The sequence below is a fragment of the Odocoileus virginianus genome, chromosome 10, assembly GCF_023699985.2.
Source record: "Odocoileus virginianus isolate 20LAN1187 ecotype Illinois chromosome 10, Ovbor_1.2, whole genome shotgun sequence".
NCBI lineage: Eukaryota > Metazoa > Chordata > Mammalia > Artiodactyla > Cervidae > Odocoileus > Odocoileus virginianus.
The window spans coordinates 34179338-34193515 of record NC_069683.1 but is presented as its reverse complement, the minus strand read 5'-3'; the positions used below and the strand labels follow the sequence as shown (position 1 = coordinate 34193515).

Below are 14178 nucleotides of genomic sequence, written 5' to 3'. Positions count from 1 at the left end.
GGAGAAACATACCGTGTTCATGGATTGGAAGAATCAATATTGTCAAAATGGCTATACTACCCAAAGCAATCTATAGATTCAGTGCAATCCCTATCAAGCTACCAACGGTATTTTTCACAGAACTAGAACAAATAATCTCACAATTTGTATGGAAATACAAAAAACCTCGAATAGCCAAAGTAATCTTGAGAAAGAAGAATGGAACTGGAGGAATCAACCTGCCTGACTTCAGACTCTACTACAAAGCCACAGTCATCAAGACAGTATGGTACTGGCACAAAGACAGAAATATAGATCAATGGAACAGAATAGAAAGCCCAGAGATAAATCCACGAACCTATGGACACCTTATCTTTGACAAAGGAGGCAAGGATATACAATGGAAAAAAGACAACCTCTTTAACAAGTGGTGCTGGGAAAACTGGTCAACCACTTGTAAAACAGTGAAACTAGAACACTTTCTAACACCATACACAAAAATAAACTCAAAATGGATTAAAGATCTAAATGTAAGACCAGAAACTATCAAACTCCTAGAGGAGAAGATAGGCAAAACACTCTCTGACATAAATCACAGCAGGATCCTCTATGACCCACCTCCCAGAATACTGGAAATAAAAGCAAAAATAAACAAATGGGACCTAATGAAACTTAAAAGCTTTTGCACAACAAAGGAAACTATAAGCAAGGTGAAAAGACAGCCCTCAGATTGGGAGAAAATAATAGAAAATGAAGCAACAGACGAAGGATTAATCTCAAAAATATACAAGCAACTCCTGCAGCTCAATTCCAGAAAAATAAATGACCCAATCAAAAAATGGGCCAAAGAACTCAACAGACACTTCTCCAAAGAAGACATACAGATGGCTAACAAACACATGAAAAGATGCTCAACATCACTCATTATCAGAGAAATGCAAATCAAAACCACAATGAGGTACCATTACACTCCAGTCAGGATGGCTGCTATCCAAAAGTCTACAAGCAATAAATGCTGGAGAGGGTGTGGAGAAAAGGGAACCCTCTTACACCATTGGTGGGAATGCAAACTAGTACAGCCACTATGGAAAACAGTGTGGAGATTTCTTAAAAAACTGGAAATAGAACTGCCATATGACCCAGCAATACCACTTCTAGGCATACGCACTGAGGAAACCAGATCTGAAAGAGACACGTGCACCCCAATGTTCATCGCAGCACTATTTATAATAGCCAGGACATGGAAGCAACCTAGATGCACATCAGCAGATGAATGGATAAGGAAGCTGTGGTACATATACACCATGGATTATTACTCAGCCATTAAAAGGAATTCATTTGAATCAGTTCTAATGAGATGGATGAAACTGGAGCCATTATACAGAGTGAAGTAAGCCAGAAAGATAAAGAACATTACAGCATACTAACACATATATATGGAATTTAGAAAGATGGTAATGATAACCCTATATGCAAAACAGAAAAAGAGACACAGATGTACAGAACAGACTTTTGGACTCTGTGGGAGAAGGCGAGGGTGGGATGTTTCGAAAGAACAGCATGTATATTATCTATAGTGAAACAGATCACCAGCCTAGGTGGGATGCATGAGACAAGTGCTCGGGCCTGGTACACTGGGAAGACCCAGAGGAATCGGGTGGAGAGGGAGGTGGGAGGTGGGATCGGGAATACATGTAACTCTATGGCTGATTTATGTCAATGTATGACAAAACCCACTGCAATGTTGTGAAGTAATTAGCCTCCAACTAATAAAAATAAATGGAGAAAAAAAAAGAAAAAAAAAAGTACAGTGGGACCCCTACCTCTTATCATATGTAAAAATCAACTCAAAGTGAGTCAATGGCCTAAAACAAGAGTAAACTATTAAAGTCTTAGAAGAAAACATAGGAGTAAATCTTCACTTCAAAGGAATGATCTTGGATTTGGCAATGGATTCTTAGATATGACACCAAAGCACAGGAGACAAAAGAAAACATAGATAAAATGACTTTGTATAGTATATACATACAACAGAATGTTATTCAACCATGAAAAAAGAATTAAGTACTGATACATGCTACAGCATGGACAAACCTGGAAAGCATTATACTAAATGAAAGAACCCAGATATGAAAGGTCATATATTGTATGACTGTATTTATATCAAATATCCATAGTAAATAAATCCATAGAGACAGAAAGCAAGCTGATAGTCATCAGAAACTGGGGGAGGGGAAAATGGGAGTGACTGCTTTATGGGTACAGGGTTTTCTTTTGGGTGGTGAAAGTATTTTAGAACTAGATAGAGGGGGTAGTTGTACAACATTATGAATGTACTAAACACCACTGAATTGCACATTTTAGAATGGTTCCTTTTATGATATGTGAATTTCACCATTAAAAAAAGTAAAATGGGGAAGGAATATGATAGCTGCTTACAAATGAGAAAGGCTATTATACAAAGAGATTTTTTTCTGGGTATTTCCATAGAGCAAAACTGGGGGAAGTTACAGGACAACTTTGACATAACACGGAAGAACTTTCCAACAATAGTGTTGTTAAACAGTGGAATGGGCAGCCTCCCAAGGAAGTTAAATTAAGCTTTACTGAAAGTGTTCAAGTTAGATGAGCTCTCAGGGAAGTTATAGAGAAGATTCTTACTTGAGGTGTGACTAAAGCTTTTTTAGTTTAATTATTTTCAAGACCTATCTGCTATCTTCCCTCCACATCTGCAACTAGGTTGATTCAGTTTGACCGTAAGCAATTTGCAAATGAACTCCCTGAGTTCAAGTATTCCTTCCCTGGAGTTTCAGTTTTAGTGCAGCCCAACCCTCTCAATCTAAGTGAAAAAAGTGCCACACACACAGAAAGAGGAAATGATCAATGAGAGTAAACTTTAAGTAGCTGAGACACCGAATCTCTGAACTCTCAATTCAGAGGTGGAGCCATTGCAGCTTCCTGCTGGTAGCTGGGGGAATTTGTATATTCACTCATCAAACATACTAGTTAAGCACTTTTTAAGAGACCCTCTGCTAAGAGTAAATGGTAAAGGTTAAACCCTCAATTAATAATGAGTAGTGATAAGCAACTAGGATGATGATCACATTTGCAAACTATGAAGATTTCCCAAACTTCCCTTGTAACATACCCTGCTACCAAAACTTCATGAGATACTAACAGAGGGCAAAGCATGCTCACCTGGGTTCCTCACTTGCCAAATTCCAAACAATAAGAGGTGCAGTAACACGAAAGTGACTTAGATAATTCCTAGACTGGATGATGATACACACGAATTCATTTAAATTGCATTGTTTGAACAGGGAAATTGGAATTCAACACCTGCTCCTGAGGCAAGAGCCCTGGGACCGCTGCAGGGGGCGAAAACCTAGGCGGGAAGAACTCTTTTGGGAGAGACAAGCCTTCTCCCTCGGACTCGGTTGTTCCGGGCTAGTTCAGGAGGATCCCGGGGATGCCGCATTCTTTAGAGGAATTCAGCCTCCTCAGGCGCTCTGGGGGAAGCCCAGACCAACCGCCCCCAGCCCACCCAGCACTAAAGCACGAGGCGCCTCTGAGGATTGCGCAAAAGCCTCTCCCTCCTCCGCCTGCTCGGTGGCATGTTCCTAAAATTCCCATCTGCACAACATAAACAGGAAACGTGCAGCAAAAGCCCTGGCGGTGCAAATTCCAGGCTTCCAGTCGAGGGCGGGAGAATCTTGTCTTGGGAAGGCGGGTGACAGGGTGGAGGGGCCGTTGAAGGGGCGGGGGGAGGGGAAGCAGCAAAGTTTCCAGGAGACCCCCTCATCTATCCCTATCTCTTCTTCCCAGACCCAGAAAGAAAGAGTGGAGAGGACGGAAGGAAGGACACCCTGCTTTAGGAAAAACAGGGGAGCGGGAGGTGGGCCGCGGAGGGGCAGCCAGGCCTCAAAGTGAAGCACCCCGAGAGGCTGCTGTGACAACGCGCGGTAGGAACACACTGGGCAGCCTTCTCCCAAGATCGGCTGTCCGAGCGGCCCCGGGAGGGTGGGGTGGGCTCTCCGCCGGGTCTTGGGTCACGGAGCCAGCGCGGGTGGGGGCGGGGAAGCAGCGGGCGCTAAGAGCGGCGCAGGCGCAGAGCGCGCTTCGGTTGTCAAACATGGCTGAAGTGCCGCCGCTGCCGCTACTGCTGCTGCAGGGAAAATGCTGAGCCCTCCCGGGCCCGGTGGGCGGCGGCGGCGAGGGCGGCGACGGGCACCTGCTTCTCGGGCGCGGCGGCGGAGGCCATGGCCAGGCTGGCCGACTACTTCATCGTAGTCGGCTACGACCACGAGAAGCCAGGTAAGGGTGTGGGGCGGGCGCCGCCCCCGGGCCTCCCTGCCCCCGCCCCCCGGCTGCCGTCCAGTGGGCTCCTCTGGGCTGGGCATCGCGGCCGGGAGGCGTGGAGGGCCGGTCCCGGCGCCGGTGGAGCTGGCACTCGGCGTCGGGCCTTGATGGCCCGCCGAGCCTCGCGGTGGGCGTCAGGGGCCAGCACGAGGGGCGAGGGAGGAGGAGGAGGAGGAGGCGGCAGCGGCCTCGTTCTCCGGGCCCCGGGCGGCCCAGCTGCGGCGAGTCTGGGTGCCGTGGCGCTCGCTCTGAAGAGGGCTGGGTACCAGGGGCATCGCCCGGGTGCCGGCGGGCTTGGGTCAGGACTTCAGGGCTGGGAGGGCGGGAGCCAACTGTGCTAAGTTCCTCGGGGATAAACTTCTGCCCAGCATCCTGAGTGAGTAACGAATGACGCAGGGGGCTGTCCTCTCCTAAAGGAAGTGCTGAGAGTCCAGTGCTACCTCACCCCTGAGCTGGTGGGGGCCCGTCTAGTCACCGCGCCCGTGGACACATGGTACCGAGAAGAGGGCAAATGATGGCAAATGATCCTTGAACTTATGAACATTTCTAGGAAATGCTCCTTGTTCTTTCAGGACAAATCTGACGGTCATTTCAAAAGGAGTCTGAATACGATCTTTTAAGTAAGGACCGTCAGCACATCGCTGCAGGTGATCTTGTTTCACTTTAATAAGTGTTTTAATTAGCCTTTCATTCGTCGCAGAATTATCCTCTTAGGTAACAATCTGGCAGATGTATTTTAATGGAGGGACTTCCACAATTTAAGAGAATTCAAAGTTTATGCACGTTTATTTTTGTATTCCTAATGTAATCAGTTGAATTGGGGAAGCACATCTATTTCAGGGTAATTTCAGGGTAATTTACAAGAAATTTAAGGTCTCAGCTAGATAGCCCTTCCTTTTTCAGAGGAGATGCTGAGATTGTGTTTTGCTGATGATTACAGCCATTTGTAGCTTCAGAATACCATTGTTCTTCCCACTCTTAGTCGACTGCCCCTTTCACTATTCCTCTCCTAATAACTTCTTTAGTGGGGACTTTTTATAGTCTTTAGTCTTTAATTATTCTTGACCTGATTGAGATTAGCAAGAGAAGGGTTGGGCTATATTTAAAATATTTTCTGACTACACAAAGTTTTATTTATTTCCTAGTAATTTTGCATAGTCTGCTATCTCTTTCTTACCAAGATTGACAATATGGAGAATCAAAGTTTGTATTTAACATTGTTTCATTTTTAGTGACTTTGAGTTTTTTTCTCACTTAAAAAAAATGGAAACAGTAAAAAACTTGCAGAAAACTTGCAAGTATGGTACAAAGGACCTTTTTCTCCCTGAACCATTAAAAAGTGCTGACCTGATGCCTTCCCTATCACCCCAGGTTGTGTATTTTCTACAAACAAAGATATTCCCCTGCATAGTCAGGTGCAATCATCAAAAATCAGGAAATTTACACTGACATAGTACTTCATGTAGTTCTCAGACTGAGACAGTGTATCTCAGATTGGGACTTAAGCCCACCTGCGAGACTGGAACCCAGCAAAAACCCACCATCTGTTAACTGTGATCACACACACCTGGTTTCAGGACTTATGAAGCTCAGGTTCTTGCTGAGTCATCACAGAAAGAATTCAGTGAGAGGCAAACTGATAGATAAGTGGATTTATTTAGAGAAACACATTCCACAACCACCCTGAATATTCATTGTAAGGACTGATGCTGAAGCTCCAATACTTTGGTCACTTGATAGAAGAGGCAGTTCATTGGATAAGACCCTGATGCTGGGAAAGATTGAAGGCAAAAGGAGAATGTGGTGGCAGAGGATGAGATGGTTAGATAGCATCACAGACTCAATGAACATGAACTTGAGCAAACTCTGGGAGATAGTAGAGGACAGCCTGGCATGCTGCAGTCCACGGGGTTACAAAGAATCAAACCCGACTTAGCGAGTGAACCACATACTCCACAAGCAGAGTGTGGGCCATCTCCGAAGAGGAGAACAGCCTTGAATTATGGCTTGGTTAGTTTTTTATGGGCTGGATAATTTCATAGGCTGATGAGTAGAAGGATGATTCTGTTTTGGGGAAGGGGTGGAAATTTCCAGGAATCGGGCCATTGCTCACTTTTTGGTCTTTGGTGGATGGCTTCGAAACTGTCGTGGCTCTGGGGAGTGTGTCACTTAGCTTGCTGATGTGTTACAGTGAACGTTACACTGAAGCTCAAGGTGTAGTGGAAGTCAGCTTGTTCGCCATCTTTGACCTATTTGGTTCTAATCTAATCTAATTGTTGTGTCCTCGAGCTGTGCCATTCTTTTAAAGTTTATGCCCTGCCCCCTCCCCTCCTGTTTCAGCACTGGTTCAAGTTTTGTTGATTATGCCATCTCTTTACTGGCAAAAGGATCTGGTTCAGAATCATATATTGCTCATTTACTTTCAGTACATGTTTGGCCATGTGCTTCATGACTTCTTCAGTCTGAAATGATTCCCTCATTTTCTCTTAATTTTCATAATCTTGACCCTAATGAAGATTGTGTGCATGCATGTTCAGTTGTGTCCAACACTTTACTACTCCATGTACAATAGCCCACCAGGCTCCTCTGTCCATGGAATTTCTCAGTCTAGATTTCTGGAGTGGGTTGCCATTTCCTACTCCAGTGGATCATCTCAGTCCAGGGATTGAACCTGCGTCTGTTGGGTCTCCTGCATTGACCGGTGAGATTACCACTTCCCACCTTGTGGGAAGTTCCTTGTGCAGCTTGTGGAATCTTAGTTCCCCAACCTGTGTCCCCTGTGGTGGATGTATGGAATTTTATCCACTGGACCAACAGAGAATTCCCTAAAGTTAATATTTAATAGTTAATGTTTTTCCTCCAATTAAAATTAAAAAATTAAGAAAAAGAAAAAATAGCTAAATGTTTGTCGTGAGGACTGCTTTGAAACTATGTGTCTTGATCCTCATCAAACAGGTAGTGTATTCCTTTTATGCATTTATATCTGTATGGATTTATGGTTTTCTTTTTTTTTTTTTTTTGGCTGGGTTATATTGTTGCTATTTATTTAGTTCTTCAAATTTTCCTCATTCGGGCAACTATAGCCCATTCAGTCTGGCTTCTTTATCTTTATGACATGTCTTCACCGCTAGTGTTTGAGTGTTTACTTTGAGTGTTTTTTGTTTTTGTTTTTTTACTTTTTGGCATAAGAAGATGCTTTGGGCTTATCTTGTACTGTCCCTGCCTCAGTGCTGGAATCAGCCATTTCTCTAGGGAGACCTGGATTGTTTTAATGATGAATAACATTCAGAAGCTAAGATCTCAGTGCTTGTGTGTTTACTGCTGCTGTATTGTTACTGCTCTCAGGCTTTCTTAATGAATGGAGCTGGGGATATATGTATGTGTACACACAGGTGGCTTAGTGGTTAAGAATCCGCCTGCCAATACAAGGAGATGCAGGAAACAAAGGTTCAATCTCTGAGTTGGGAAGTTCCCATGGAGGAGGAAAATGGCAACCCACTCCAGTATTTTTGCCTGGGTAAATCCCATGGAGAGAGGAGCCTGCAACCTACAGTCCCTGGGTTGCAAAGAGTCGGATATGACTGAGCGATGGAGCACACATGCATGCACACATGTTTATGTCTATTTATCTATGTATATTAAAAAACTCTGAGGTGGGAGGGGGGATCGGGATGGGGAATACATGTAAATCCATGGCTGATTCATGTCAATATATGACAAAAACCACTATAGTATTATAAAGTAATTAGCCTCCAACTAATAAAAATAAATGGAAAAAAACACAAACTCTGAGTTCCTACCAGTACCACTGATTTAAGTCCAACACTCCTGGGTCCACTCAAGTTTTCCCCTTTTTCATATTTGTAATATTCTTTTCTGATAGAAATCTGGCTCCCATTATCCTTAATATGTTTACTTCTTTGTTCAGTCTCCCTGTATTAAACCAGTCTTTCATCTTTGCTACTACCCTCTCCTCTCCTGGATGCCTTGCTCTCTCTGTTGGGCTCAGATTCTTCTGTCTCTCCCAGCATCCTGCCCCTGTCAGGACCTAATAGCCCATACTGGGATGTCTCAGTATAGGGACACCTTCCTCAACCAGCATCTGGCTCCAGCTCCCCATGTTATCTTACCCACTGTCTGTGGATATACTTCTTACCCTACTTAGGTTGTGACACACGGCACTGGGCTGCTTCCATTTGAAGGAAGACATCCTCATTCCGTACTCCCCAGTGCCCTATTCCAGTTTACCCCTCTGTTTTGACACCCTCCTTGCAGTGCTTGGACTCTGACTGAACTCATCTCCTTTGGCCTTTCCTTCCCGCATGGAGTACCTTCTTGGGCTGTGATACCCGCCGCCCCCGCCAGGCTATAATGACTGCTCCGTATCCCACAGCAGAGAAAGGGAAGATATTTTTTTAAGTAACAAAATCCAGAAGCTTTTTTAAATCGCAGAATCTCGATTGCAAAGTGTATCTTTCTTTTTAACTTGGGATAATTTTGCGACCCCATGGACTGTAGCCTGCCAGGCTCCTCTGTCCATGGAATTTTCCAGGCAAGAATACTGGAGTGGGTTGCCATTTCCTTTTCCAGGGGATCTTTCCAATCCAGGGATCAAACTTGCATTTCATGCATCTTCTGCATTGCAGGCAGAATACTGGAGTGGGGTGCCATTCCCTTCTCCAGGGGATCTTTCCAATCCAGGGATCAAACTTACATCTCATGCATCTTCTGCATCACAGGCAGATTCTTTACCGGGGAAGCCTCAATTTTTCTTTAGTCATACTTTATGTAAAATTTATATGCAGTAAAATCCACCTTTTAGCTGAACTGTTCAGTGAGTTTAGACAGATGTATGCATAAGTGTAGCCAGGCAAGATATAGATAGAACACTTCCCTCCAAAAAGCTCCTCTGTGCCCCTTTGTACAGTTAATTCTTTCCCTAGCCTCTGGCAATCACTGATCTTTTTCTGTCCTTGCTTTTTTGTCTTTCTTAGAATGTCTTATAAATTAAATTATACAGTTTTTTTATGTCTGGCTTTTTTCACTTAGAAAACTATGTTTGAGACTTAACCCATCTTGTATGTACTGTCAGTTCCTTTTTATTGCTAAATATAACATGATTTGTTATCCATTCAGTAGTTGGTGGACATTTGAGTTTCTGGTTTTGGGCTATTATGAACAAAGTTACTCTGAATATTTGCAAAAAGATCTTTGTTCATTTGATTTCATTTCTCTTGGGTAGATACTTAGGAGAAAAATTGCTGGGTCATATTGTCGTGGTATGTGTGCGGGTTGGAAATTTTCAGAGAGGAGGCAGAGTGAAAGGACAGTAAAGTTTGTTAGAGCAGGGGAGGGGGATCGCTGCCAGTACAGCAGGCCGGCTTCCTGAGAGTCAGGGAGAGCAGACTCCAAACAGGGGTCTTTGGTCTGTAGGGCTGGAGGACGAGAAGTAAGGTAGGGGTCTTTCGAGTCATTTGCTGATTGGATGAACTACATATATACATCCCTCTTTCGGGGCTTCCCTGGTGGCTCAGTGGTAAAGAATCCACCTGCCAATGCAGGAGATATGGGTTTGATCCTTGGGTTAGGAAGAGCCCATAGAGAAGGAAATGGCAACCCATGCCAGTATTCTTTTTTTTTTAAATCAACATATTGTTTATTTATTTATTGTTGGCTTTGCTGGGTCTGCATTGCTTTGCTGGGTCTGCATTGCGGGGTAGGGGTGGGTTTACCCTTCGTTGTGGTGCCCAGGCTTCTCACTGTCGTAGCCTCTCTTGTTGCTGAGCACAGGCTCTAGGCGAGGGCTTCAGGAGTTGCAGCACGTAGGCTTAGTTGCTCTGTGGCACGTGGAATCTTCCCAGACCAGGGATTGAACTCTTGTTCGCTGCATTGGCAGGCAGATTCTTATCCACTGCGTCACTGCCATCAGGGAAGTCCCACACCAGTATTCTTGCCTCAGAAATTCCATGGACGGATGAGCCTGGTGGGCTACAGTCCATGGGGTCGCAAAGAGTCGGGCACGACTTAGCTACTAAACATAGAACAACAACATATAGGGCAGGAGAAGAGTAAGACAAATACCTTTTCCTTATATGGGATAGGGGTGGGAACAGGCCATACTACTCAGGAGGACTCAGAAAATCTGCGATGGTTACAACATGGCAGGAAGGGCAAGAAGAGTCTGCTGGCTTTTGTTCCTACATTCCAAGATCCTTCTCGCTCATCTTGTTCTTTTGTCCTCGGGCACCACACATTTGATCAGTGTCTGTTTAACTTTATGTGAAACCACCAAACTGTTTTCCAAACTGACTGTGCCATTTTACATACTTACTTGCCAGCAGTGTATGAGATTTCCAGTTATTTTTTAAATTTTTATTTATATTATTTTAAAAAATTTAACCATTTTAGTGGACATGTAGTGGTATCTTATTGTGGTTTCATTTTGAATTTTCCTAGTGGCTAATGATGTTGAGCACCTTTTCTTGCACCTATTGCACTAGAATATTTTTGTAAAGAGTCTGAGCAAGTTTTTGCTCTTTTTTTAATTGGATTGTTTGGCTTCTTTGTTTTAGTTGGAGTATAGTTGATTTACGGTGTGTGTTAATTTCTGCTGCACAGCAAAGTGATTCAGTTATACATACATATACTTTTTCATTTTTATATTGTTTTCCATTTTGGTTTATCACAGGATATTGAATATAGTTCCCTGTGCTATACAGTAGGACCTTCTTATTTATCCATTCTATATGTAATAGTTTTCATTTGTTTAGTTTATTATTATTGAGTTTTAAAATTCTAGATACAAGTCTTTATCAGGTGTTTTGCAAATATATTTTTCCAATCTGTGGCTTGCCCTTTCATTTTCTTAGCAATAGCTTTTGAAGAGCAAATGTTTTAATTTGAATGACTTTGTTGTTGTTGTTGTTCAGTTGCTCAATTGTGGCCGACCCTTTGGGACCCCATGGACTTCAGCATACCAGCCTTCCCTGTCCTTCACTATTTTCTGGAATTTGCTCAAACTCGTATCCATTGAGTTGGTGATGCCATCCAACCATATCATTCTGTGTCATCCTCTTCACCTCCTGCCTTCAGTCTTTCCCAGCATCAGGGTCTTTTCTAAAGAGTAGGCTCTTCACATCAGGTGGCCAAAGTATTAAGAGCTTCAACTACAGCATCAGTCTTTCCAGTGAATATTCAGGGTTGATTTCCTTTAGGTTTGATCTCCTTGCAGTCCAAGGGACTCTCGAGTTGTCTCCAGCACCATAGATTTTTTTTAGGTATTTAAATAGTTTTGTACCCTTTTTTTTTTCTTTTTCACTTATTTTTATTAGTTGGAGGCTAATTACTTGACAATATTGTAGTTTTGTATCCTTTTAGTAGTCATTTTTACTGAAACTCTGTATAAAAACCTACTGGGACAAAATCCACCAAATATGTAATTGTTTGAATTGTAAATGAGGAATAAACCTAATTGAGTCTACAAACCTTTGTTATAAAGCTTTCTTGAGTTAGTATGATTTTATTACCTACATCTCTCTAAAAGTTAATATTATGATATTTTGATTCTGAAATATGCTGTGTTTAATTCCAGAATGTTCCTGGAATTATTTGTTCAATATACTAAACTGTATTTGTTCATAAAATGTGTATTTAATTAATAATATTTTTAGTTGATTTTTTTCATTTTTTAAAAAATTTGAATTGAAAGAAAACCTTTTTTTTTAAAAAAATTACTTTTACAAACTGGAAAAAATAGTTAATATATGCTATTTGAATTATATGCAAAGAAGAGCACTTGACACATAGTAGATGTTTAATAAAGATGTATGGAGTGAGTATATAAGTGCTGTACATATGGACTGTGGCTCAGATCATGAACTCCTTGTTGCCAAATTCAGACTTAATTTGAAGAAAGTAGGGAAAACCACTAGACCGTTCAGGTATGACCTAAATCAAATCCCTTACGATTACACAGTGGAAGTGAGAAATAGATTCAAGGAATTAGATCTGATAGAGAGCCTGAAGAACTATGGATGGAGATTCGTGACATTGTACAGGAGACAGGGATCAAGACCATCCCCAAGAAAAAAGAAATGTAAAAAAGCAAAATGGCTGTCTGAGGAGGCCTTACAAATAGCTGTGAAAAGGAGAGAAGCGAAAAAACAAAGGAGAAAAGGAAAGATATACCCATCTGAATGCAGAGTTCCAAAGAATAGCAAGGAGAGATAAGAAAGCCCTCCTTAATGATCAGTACAAAGAAATAGAGGAAAACAATAGAATGGGAAAGACCAGAGATCTCTTAAAAAAATTAGCAATACCAAAGGAACATGTCATGCAGAGATGGGCACAGTAAAGGACAGAAATGGCATGGACCTAACAGAAGCAGAAGATATTAAAAAGAGGTGGCAAGAATACACAAAAGAACTATACAAAAAGATCTTCATGACCGAGATAATCATGATGGTGTGATCCCTCACCTAGAGCCAGACATCCTAGAATGCAAAGTCAGGTGGGCCTTAGGAAGCATCACTACAAACAAAGCTAGTGGAGGTGGTGGAGTCCCCATTGAGTTATTTCAAGTCCTGAAAGATGATGCTGTGAAAGTGCTGCACTCATTATGGCAACAAATTTGGAAAACTCAGCGGTGGCCACAGGGCCGGAAAAGGTCAGTTTTCTTCCAATCCCAAAGAAAGACAATGCCAAAGAATGCTCAAGCTACCCCACAATTGCACTCATCTCACATGCTAGTAAAGTAAGGCTGAAAATTCTCTAAGCCAGGCTTCAGCAGTACGTGAACCATGAAATTCCAGATGTTCAAGCTGATTTTAGAAAAGGCAGAGGAACCAGAGATCAAATTGCCAACATCCGCTGGATCATCGAAAAAGCAAGAGAGTTCCAGAAAAACATCTACTTCTGATTTATTGACTATGCCAAAGCCTTTGACTGTGTGGACCACAACAGACTGTGAAAAATTCTTCAAGAGATGGGAATACCAGACCACTTGACCTGCCTCTTGAGAAATCTGTATGCAGGTCAGGAAGCAACAGTTAGAACTGGACATGGAACACCAGACTGGTTCCAAATAGGGGAAGGAGTTTGTCAAGGCTGTATGTTGTCACTCTGCTTATTTAAAGTATATGCAGTACATCATGCGAAATGCTGGGCCGGATGAAGCACAAGCTGGAATCAGCATTGCCAGGAGAAATATCAATAACCTCAGATATGAGGATGATGCCACCCTTATGGCAGAAAGCGAAGAAGAACTAAAGAGCCTCTTGATGAAAGTGAAAGAAGAGAGTGAAAAAGTTGGCTTAAAGCTCAACATTCAGAAAACTAAGATCATGGCATCTGGTCCTATCATATCATGGCAAACAGGTGGGGAAACAGTGGCAGACTTTATATTTTTGGGCTCCCAAATCAGTGCAGATGGTAACTGCAGCCATGAAACTAAAAGATGCTTGCTCCTTGGCTGGAAAGTTATGACCAACCTAGACAAGTATGTTAAAAAACAGAGACATTACTTTGCCAACAAAGGTCCATCTAGTCAAGGCTATAGTTTTTCTTGTAGTCATGCATGGATGTGAGAGTTGGACTATAAAGAAAGTTGAGCACTGAAGAATTGATGCTTTTGAACTGTGGTGTTGGAGAAGACTCTTGAGAGTCCTTTGGACTGCAGGGAGATCCAGCCAGTCCATCCTAAAGGAAATCAGTCCTGAATATTCATTGGAAGGACTGATGCTAAAGCTGAAACTCTAATATTTTGTCCACCTGATGTGAAGAACTGACTCATTTGAAAAGACCCTGATGCTGGGAAAGATTGAAGGTGGGAGGAGAAGGGGA

At 42.6% G+C, this 14178-nt stretch overlaps 1 protein-coding gene across 2 annotated transcripts in view; it reads left to right on the top strand.

The window, feature by feature from the left end:
- Nucleotides 1-4083: 4083 nt before the first annotated feature.
- SBF2 (SET binding factor 2) overlaps nucleotides 4084-14178 on the top strand; it is a 486293-nt gene continuing 476198 nt past the window's right edge. Inside the window, exon 1 of one of the 2 annotated variants that reach the window (XM_070473374.1) lies at nucleotides 4084-4293. In XM_070473374.1, coding sequence (XP_070329475.1) covers nucleotides 4239-4293 — 55 coding nt within the window. In that variant the 5' untranslated portion in view covers nucleotides 4084-4238. The remainder of the gene's footprint in view (nucleotides 4294-14178) is intronic. The other variant, XM_070473375.1, reaches the window with a different exon arrangement.